The sequence below is a fragment of the Aricia agestis genome, chromosome 13 (genome assembly GCF_905147365.1).
Source record: "Aricia agestis chromosome 13, ilAriAges1.1, whole genome shotgun sequence".
NCBI classification, from domain to species: domain Eukaryota; kingdom Metazoa; phylum Arthropoda; class Insecta; order Lepidoptera; family Lycaenidae; genus Aricia; species Aricia agestis.
In genome coordinates this window covers 13125913-13136119 of record NC_056418.1, presented here as the reverse complement: position 1 = coordinate 13136119, position 10207 = coordinate 13125913, and the positions used below count along the sequence as shown (strand labels likewise).

The following is a 10207-nucleotide window of genomic DNA, read 5'->3' as shown; positions in this document are numbered from 1 at the left end:
TCGTTGAACACAGATCATAGAATGGGCTAAAAATGGCACTATTGTTTTTCGAAATCGATTTTTTAGGATAAGACATATTATAATGTCATCTTGTATATTTAAAATAAGTTTCGAATTGGTAAAAAGACTTATAATACTACCTATTGGCCTTTTGCACCAATTATCTTAACTTTGAGTATTTCCTAAGCTAATGTTCCTCTTTAAGATTTCGCTTAAGCCCGGCCGGTCCCACATAGCCTCTTTGTTCTTCAGCTAACTGAGATCTCCTACCCAGAACATCTATAAAGGGTTTACCCTTCATCATAAAAAAAGCAGACATCTGTCAAACTCTCATAAAATGAATTATGAAGTTAAGTGTTGAAGTTTAAACATCATTTCTAATTCTCATATCTCACAATAAACCTGGCATGACATGTATTATTTTTTTAATCAATAAATAAAATTATTAATTAACAAAAAAATTAAAAAAATGGGGTTTATAATTTAACCGACAGACGTGCCAGGTTACCTTGACATTATTAAAACGTCCTTATCACACTAAATAATTGATGTACTGAAAAAAACTTTGACATTTGAAATTGGAATCGGCGATGTACAGTCTGTCAAAAAAGTCATGAAATTAAAAAGTGGCAACATCGTAGTGTCATCCCTTTCAAATCAATCTAAGAAAAAAGGGATGACACTACGATGTTGCCACTTTTTAATTTCATGACTTTTTTGACAGACTGTAAGTAGGTACGTGGAAGGTCAATGCCAGATGTCAATCGCATAGGTACATAATAAATATCATGCGTTTTTTAATTCTGACAAATTATAGGATTCTTTTATGTTTAAGTTCGATTTCTTAATACAGGTTCTGATCTTGTAAAAATTAGTCAAGATACATCTTGATTCTTGACTAATTTTTCAAGATAACAACGATACCGGCAACTGTCGTAAAGGACTAACTACTATTAAGTACTACTAGTAACTATTAGTTTTCCTAACCTTAACATAATAGTTATTACACCGTGTCATTTCTAACGCATCTCACGAGGACAAAACAGTTTACAGCGTAACAGGACGCAATGGATATACTTCGTATTCCTTGGGTAAATTTAGCATATATAGGGGATTTTTTGACAGGCAAAATGTAGCTGTGCTGGCAGGGTCGCTGATGTATATCCCGCGTATCCCATGGCTCTGCTAGCGAAGTTACAAGTTACAAGTTCTATAGCAAAAAGTGGCGTTGCAACTTTTGGTCTTTTTTTCCGTCTAGCTCCCTTTGCAACGCACGATAAAGAACTTCATTCCTAAAAGGCAAAGTGTAGGCAGTAGCAGCTGTTATCTGTTGTAAGTAAACTTTAATAAACGACTCCGTGGTCCAGTGGTTCAGAGCGTCGCTCTTCACTCGGAGGTCGTTAGTTCGATTCCCGCGTTGAAAACATAATTATTGTTATTTCCAAGTTTGTTTAGGACAATGCAGGCTGATCACCAGAATATATTCTGACAATCGGAAGGGCATGTTACTTAACTAGCATGGTTTCAAGAAACCGGCCACCGTCACCAAAACTGGTGTGGGAGTTATTATTTACGCCATGTCTCTTTACCGGCACTCTATGGTCACTGCAATAAATTCGGCAATAATCTCCACACCGACATTTACAACACCGAAGCCATCCAATCACGTGTCGGGTGATCCAACTTATCTATGGCCAATAAAAACCATTCCGGTTTCATTACCCTGCTGCAGCAGTGGTTTCGGTGGCAGGTTTCATAAAAACCTGAGTACCTAGTACCTAGCCAGGTTTTAATGAAACCTGCCACCGAAACTCTCCTGTATTGTCCTGTCCTTCTGCATACCTATGCAGATAAGGACAGGACAAGACAGGAGAGAATGACCATTGATGCATCATCTTTCTTTTGTTTCGTTGAAATAAAACGAACTACAATCATAATTTGCGTAAGAAAGGGACACAAAAAAACAGGCGGGGAGGGGGGGGGGGGGGCTTGACTGCTGCCCCACCCTGAGCCCAAGGCTACGCCCATGCTTCCTGAGCTTTTCACACACCGGTCAGCTCGTTACGGCTTTGCATCGGAAAAAGATATCATAAATAAAATACCACTCTGAATTTCAGATATTTCAATACCGGATATCCTCCCATCGGGGGTTCCGCAGAATTCGTTATGCAAGTTATGGGTGTGTGTGACGTCCATCCATCGGTCTTTGACAATTCAACTGTCATCTCAATTGTACTGAAATACTATTTACTAATCACTAATTGTACCATCGAGGAAGTTGATTCCTATGCAATTGACAGACCAAAGTTATTTGGTCGAATATGTCAATTCAATGTTAATTGTGATCGGGTTTGACGTAACGCAACCAAACTACTTAGATCCCCGATTAGCATAGGAATCAACTTCTCTGATAGTACAAACCATACTAATAAAGTACATGAGTGAGTGTGTCTGTCGGTCTGTATGTCTGTTACTTCTTCACGCCTAAACTGCTGAATAATTTTTTTTGAAATTTGGTATGGAGATACTTTGAGTCCCAGAAAAGGACATGGGATACTTTTGGCACAACGGAGTTGCGGGCGTATTCTAGTTGTTAATACATATTAAGTCGGATTTATCTTATCTTATATACAAAATTCTCGTGTCACAGTGTTTGTGCGCGAACTCCTCCAAAACGGCACAACCGATTTTAATGAAATTTTGTATGTACATTCGTTAGGCCTGAGAATAGGTTTTTATCTACTTATATTGATACTAGAAATAATTTAAATGCCAAAACAACATTGGCCGGGTCAACTAGTCAGTAATATTATGTTTTCCAACTTCCGCAGTCATGCCTACTATTCAGGAAATACACGTGCCTGCGAAGTTTTCCAGGAGCTGTTCGGAAGTTTTCCTCAAGTTTTCCATCATCACACAAACCCCGATTTACCGATGTAATTCGGGGTATATTAATATTATACTCTATTGATATACAGTATATTAATATACGCATAATTATTGAACTACCATAAACAGTCTGAGTTGATGCTATAGGTACACGACTATATTAAACCCTGACAGGTTTGCTGTCTTTTTGTTCTTTTGTTTCTTGTAAAGTGTATTAAGTTAAGTTTTCAATCGTTAGCTAAGTCGATATTGTTTCCCGGTGTGAACGGACCTGAAAATACAATTTATTTCTCATGCATAATATTGTACATCCGATAAAGCCCTTAGCCCTACAGGCTACAACCCTTATTCTAACGTTATCGCTTTCACAATTTAGCCTTACAAGTTACAACCTTTGCTCACCTAAAAACCCTTAATATCATTTGTATTGAAAATTATCATGTAAAAATTAGAAGTGTTTTTAAGTCTACCCGACTAGAGCCCCTAGCCAAGAATTTTACTTCATCGTTTCTTAATAGAATCGCCCATCAACATATTGTATGGAATTGACATTAGACGAGTCGAACATCAACTTCATAGTCCACACTGTGCCTTTTTCTGTTCGTCAAGGGCATGCGTTATACCGCAGCCAATAGCGAACGTGTGGCATGCCCGCAACGCCCTCTGACCGTATCCAAAAAACAAAAATGACAATTATGTTGGCGTTGCGTTCGTTGACGCATTCAATTATTTAATGCGCCAAAATGAAAGTTGCATGAAAGAAGATGACGAAAATTGAAGACGAAAGCGCATAGTGTGGACATAGGTGAACGCTTTAATTCCATACATTTTGATCTAATATAAAAAAGCGATAAAGAAGAGGTCTAGGCTAAAGGGCATGATCCGACTATTGACCAGACTGATTGAAATGACTTCTTGAAAAACACATTTTTTTTGCTCTATAACGGTACGGAACACTTCGTGCGCGAATCCGACCCGCACTTGGCCGATTTCAAAAATTCTATTATTATTTTTGAATAACGAATATTATACATCTTGTACCATAACAGTAGAAACTCGATGATCCGGCCTTCAGTTATACGTATTAGTGATTATCCGAACTGTCTTTTGGAAAATGTATCGCTTATAAACATTGATTCTTCTCCGTTTTTTTTTTAAAACACAATCATAATTAAACCACTGTATCGATTGGGCATTTTTTGTATTAGTTTTGTTTTGTAAAAGTTGTACATTTTCTTGTATGACATAAAATCTAGAGCTAAACCAAGGGAGAAAAAAGTTAACGAGGGTAGAAGGTAAGAAAAAATCACAAAAAAATACTCTGTATTATTGCATCAATTTATAGTGTTGCTGTAGATTTTTAAGGTTTTATTGTTTTCCCATACATATCTTTAAAATATGAAAGAATATACTAAAATACAACACTTTCCTCAAGTTTGTCGAAACTTTTCGTGACGAAAAATCTCTAAACCATGGGAGAAAAAAGTTAATGAGGGTCATTTATTTTTTTTCTCCCATGGTTTAGAGATTTTTCGTCATAAAACAAAATGTTCAACTTTTCATGCCCTTTAATTTGGTATATGTCTCAACGTGCTACATTGATGGGTACGAAGTGCCCCTCCTTATTTGGTATGGAGTCACTTTGCGTTTCTGGAAGCAAATACGATAGTTTTTGTTGTGGAAGAATGTACGGTTCTAAGCGCGAAAAACTTGTTTTAGCACACTCTGTGTTTTAGCTCAATGGAATTGCGGGCGTCATCTACTGTTCTATAAATCAAGTCTGACAGAATAGTTTTGGTGCAATAAAGTGTGTTAATTTACTCACTTACACCTGCCGGGCAAATCCTGCTTGTTACATAATAGGAAACACTACAATAATATTATTTGCCAAAACTCCAACTAGGTAACCAGGAAACAATAATAACAATATTGTCCAGCACAAACAGGAATCGATAAGCTAATTAAAATGTTATTTTCATGCCTAAACCAGATAAAATAATATTATGATAATAATTTGTCCGTATTAAGTTGTTTGTGACAATGAGACAAGTACCTACTTAACATTTATCCTGGATGGTATACTCATATATATACTGAATGGCTTGGGAGAGCTCAGTGGTCCCAGCAGTTGCGTCAGTATGGGGTAAGTGTGTTCTGACCATAAACTTAGAAATTATAAACTGAAGCTTATTGTCTAAGGTGTTGGGTACTTTAGTTTTAGTTTTCTTTAGATTGTGTCGTGTTTTATTTAATTGATATACATTTAATTTTCTCAAGTGCAACAATAACAAACCACAGCTGTAGGAAAGAGTTACGGTATTATGAATATGATTGCCAAAATCAAATATTTTTTTATTGACAAGTGACAGACTGATTTATCATAGACAATATTAGCCTTGTGTCATGTGTGTAATGTTGCCATGTGTAATGTGTAATATTATTTAAATCGCTTGTGGCGACAGCGCGTGATAGCTGTTTGTCGTGTGTGCGACATCATCAGTTGTGGGCTGTCGTGTCAATTTTAGTTATATTTTATTTATTTATTTATTGTTGTTGTATGTTATATTATGTTATTTTAGTTGTTTGCAAGCTGTTTGTAAGACCTAATTAGTTTATAATGATATCCATGTCGTCACCTACGGCTCTTGCGGAAGACCGGCGCTGAATATACCTCTGGGTGTACCAGCACATGCCGAGCAATGAGCCAATTTGCGGCTACGTTTAACTTACTACCTACATTATATTATGTAAATCGGTACCATGTATGTAGTTGCAAATAAAGTTTATTATTATTATTAAGCTCTAAAATTATGTGTTAAAACTTATTGCTTTAAAGTTTTTAATTATTTTTTTATTCTTTGCTAAACAAACATTATACAATGTCCCGACACCGCTGTCCGATCCTTTAATGTCATGATCTATGGCATATTTCATCGACAAATTGGCTCTCAATTTTTTTTTTCTCTCTCACGGTTGTAAAATGGCAGCCATTTTAGATTTTCTCGGGCTTTCACACTATTTATTTGACCAGTACTTCTCATGTAAATATCATATGAAGATCACAGATAAGAAGGTCTCATTTGATAGCTAAACTTATGGACTACTCTTACACAGGCAATATGTTATAAATTTCGTGGAATTAAACATAGAAAAACCAAAGTTTAAGAAAAAAAATGGTGTATTTTTTAATTAATGGCTTTTTGTGAAAAATCGAGCGCATTAAAATGGTTCTTTTTTATTTTAAAAAGATAGATGAGGCTTTCATCTTATATAAATTTTATTACTTCAGTGCTCTAAGTCAGATAGAATATTTAGAAGTGATAATGCTTTTCTTATGAAATATAGGTCAGATTAGTATGAAGCCAGAGAATATTTTTTTTCAAAAAGTTGGAGAAAAAAAACTTTTGAAAATAAAAATCACTGACTTCATACTAATCTGACCTATGGTCAACTTGGGGAAAAACGGCATACTTATTTGAGATGGCTTTGAGATGCCCCTATTTCTTTTGTTTTTTTTTCTCCAACTTTTGAAAATAAAAATCACTGACTTCATACTAATCTGACCTATGGTCAACTTGGGGAAAAACGGCATACTTATTTGAGATGGCTTTGAGATGCCCCTATTTCTTTTGTAATGACTCTAGAAAGACGGTGTTCAACAGTAGATGACAAAGTAATCTTTTATAAACCAAATACAGACGTTGGAATAAATAAATGTCCCCACGCATTAATTGTGTGGCAAATATAGTTGATATTTTTTAAAAGAAACATCTTGTAGACGGACTTTCCCAGTCTTTGGGGCCAGTCCGTCTATAGGCGATTTTCGACATCGTATGTACACTAAACAGACCCACACATAATATTGGGGTTGCCATAATATTAAGTATCGTTTAGAAAGTAATATTTAATAAAATTTTATATTGTATTGATTTTTTTTATAAAACACGGGGCAAATGAGCAAACGGGTCACGTAATGGAAAGCAACTACCATCGCCCATGGTCACTCGCAACATCAGAAGAGCTGCAGGTGCGTTGCCCGCCTTTTTTATTATATTATTTGGTTGCCACGACGACGGTAAAGGTCGACCTTAGTTCAGATCCTCAACTGCTACTATGTTTCAGGTGGCATATTAAGCTCGTGATTTGGGTCCAGCTGGCATACGTCTCCGTGTGTCTGACGCGGGAGATGTCTGTTGTTCGCGAGTGGACCTCGTTGGACGTGCAGCTTCCACCGGAAGATGGGCAGGAATCACGTCGCTCCATCGTGCCCTCTGAAATCAAGTCTTGGCTCTTGTACAAAGACAGGCTGCTCGTTAGTGTGGACAGACGTCCAGATTTGGTTTACCTCAACCTCACAGGTACTTACTTTGAAAGAAAGATAAAAAAATCTGCCAAATGCGAGTTGGACTCGCGCACGAAGGGTCCCGTACCGATAGAGAGAAAAATAGCCCAAAAGCCCCTCTTAATTATTTATTTTATTTAAATATTATTATTAATTATTAAGGTACACGTATATTTAAGGCGTTTGTGGAAATTTCAAGTGCCTACTACCTCTTATCGTTATTGATATAGAGCAAAAAAGGTAAAAAAACATGTTTGTTATATGGGAGCCCCCCTTCAATATTAATTTTATTTTGTTTTTAGTATTTTTTGTTGTAGCGACTACAGATATAAATAATTTGTGAAAATCTCAACTCTCTAGCTATTACCGTTCTCGAGTTACAGCCTGGTGACAGACAGACGGACAGACGAACAGACGGACAGACAACGAAGTCTTAGTAATAGGGTCCCGTTTTTACCCTTTGGGCACGGAACCCTAAAAAGGTGTAACGTTCGTGATATCTGTCTGCGTGTACCGGAGCAAATTCTACGACGCGTCGAGGGCGGTCTATAAGGCTTCGTTTACACGTAGCGATGGAAAAGTTCAGATTAAGTTTAGAGGTTTCTTAAAATTGACTTTAAAATAATCATCATCAATCGTCAAGTATACAATTCTTAATAACAGACATTTGTAAACTTTTTTTTTATGAAACAAGGGGGCAAACGAGCAAACGGGTCACCTGATGGAAAGCAACTTCCGTCGATCATGGACACTCGCAGCATCAGAAGAGCTGCAGGTGCGTTGCCGTCCTTTTAAGAGGGAATAGGGTAATAGGGGAGGGTAGGGATGGGAAGGGAAGGGAATAGGGGAGGGTAGGGAAGGGAATAGGGTTGGGGATTGGGCCTCCGGTAAACTCACTCACTCGGCGAAACACAGCGCAAGCTTTCTGTGAGAACGTGGTATTTCTCCGGTCGAGCCGGCCCATTCGTGCCAAAGCATGGCTCTCCCACGTTCTACTTCACTTTCTGCTTATGCGGCATACCCACGTTGGTCCAGGATTAACAAAAACAATACGAGTACAAGCGACCACGAATGTGCGAACGTATTCGTCTATGATTGCTCATGATCTGTAAATCTTTCTTGTTTTATCTTCATGTTTCGGTCGCTTCGGATTTATGTCGGTAGGAAATAAAACCTGTAACTTAGTTCATAAAGTGGAATATTATATGCTATGTGCTTGGACAACCATGCGGAAATACGGCATTCTTGCAGCATAGGCGGCCTAGTGCAGAGAAATGAACCCGCACATGGATGGTCCCAGATGTGCGGGTTTCCTCACGATGTTTTCCTTCAACGTACGAGCGTCCTATGTATTGAGATCTGAAACTCATTGGTGCACGCCTCCACCCGGTTTTGAACCTGTACCCTCTCGATTGCGAACTAAAGTTTTAGCCACTAGGCTATGGACGCTCTTTAATTAATCGATAATATGTTTACAGACAACTCGCCGTCACCGCTGCTCCGACCGTACCCGAGTTGGGAAGATCAAGAGGATCAATACAATATGTACATAGGCATGTCGGCCTTTCCCCGCGTTGACCGCTGCGACCGAATGTGGCTGCTCGATAACGTGTACAACCAAAGTCACATGCTGAATAATATCATAGTTTTAGATCTAAACACCGATAAAATCCTGAGAAAACACTTGTTTAATTGGAACATGGAGGCCAACTTGGACGTGGCCGTCGATGACGTCGACTGCGAAAACGAGTATATTTACATCCAAAGTTTGGACTGGGAAAGCGGTTGGACGTACTCCTGGGCGGAGGGAGACTCGTGGTACCATTCTTGGGACAACGTCACTGCGATGGTATTGACACCGAATGGTAGCGACAGTATCGCCTACTACAACAAGCGAAACCTGTCCGAGGTGTTCTCTATTTCCACGACACACTTAAGAAATAAGACGTCCGATTTGACGGGACTTGAGTGGAGACGAGGACTGAACGTGGAATTGGCTACATCGGTTTTTGATGCTAAAAGAGATGTTCTTTACTACTTTAATGACTCCAACAAAACTGTAATACACAACGTTCCGTGTTGGACAAACGAGGGGTGTGGCCTAAAAGCCCAAAGCGACATCGACGTGGGCTTCGACCCGACACATCAACTGAAGTATATAACACTCGATAAAATTGGCGACCTCTGGGCTATCACCAGTAAATCACGTTTTGAAGTCGGAGAAATTAATTTTAGGCTTTTATCAGTACCTGTTAGGAGTACACACGTAGAATCAAAGGATAATGATGCAGCAAAAACAAGTACAGACGCAAAATTAAACGTAAACGCTATAACAAATACAACGAAAATAATTAATGAAATTACCACCGCAGCGAACAGCACGATGAAGCAGACCTCAACTCTTAAAAACACGACAGTAAATATTGTAGATACTACAACGGGGACGCTACATAATATAAATATCACGCAGGCCGTCGGTGATACTAATGTGAATTATGTAAACATTAATTTGTTTAGTTTTACAAATTTTACTATTAACAATAATTTTCCTTATAACAATTTTCACTAAAGATTAAAGGCTTAGGAGCGTTTACGCATAATTTCAAGTTTCCATATTACTAACCTGCGGCGGACTATTTGAATTGCTTTGCGCGCAGCGATTTAATTGTAGAAAAAAAAGAACAAAAGATTTGTTGATAAAAACATTTTTTTTAAATAATGTGTTCTTATACAATATGAAGCTATTATTATATTAAATTAAGTTAAATAAATAGGTAAAAAAGAGTTTTAATTCCTTGAGTTATAAAAATGTTTATAAAGATAAGTTTGAAAAGTACAGTTTTAAACGTAACCGCTCTTAATTTCTTTTGAATTTAACTAACACAATATAACGTTAGTAAGTCGTGAAATTTTATTGTAATGTATAATAAGTAATTTATGTAAACTCATAAGCTTTATAATACTAATATGTATTAT

General features: G+C 37.5%; 1 protein-coding gene across 1 annotated transcript; it reads left to right on the top strand.

The window, feature by feature from the left end:
• Positions 1 to 5027: 5027 nt before the first annotated feature.
• LOC121733338 (major royal jelly protein 1-like) lies at positions 5028 to 9637 on the top strand. Its single transcript, XM_042123554.1, has 4 exons — positions 5028 to 5032; positions 7012 to 7247; positions 8710 to 9385; positions 9604 to 9637. The coding sequence occupies exons 1-4, from the start codon at positions 5028 to 5030 to the stop codon at positions 9635 to 9637; spliced, it is 951 nt and encodes a 316-aa protein (XP_041979488.1).
• The last annotated feature ends 570 nt before the right edge of the window (positions 9638 to 10207 follow it).

Bases quoted from the DNA above. Each gene is read 5' to 3' on its own strand.
- LOC121733338 (XM_042123554.1), top strand. The intron at 7,248-8,709 runs GTACTTACTTTG...ATATGTTTACAG, and splicing joins GGTTTACCTCAACCTCACAG to ACAACTCGCCGTCACCGCTG. The intron at 9,386-9,603 runs GTATATAACACT...TTACCACCGCAG, and splicing joins GACCCGACACATCAACTGAA to CGAACAGCACGATGAAGCAG.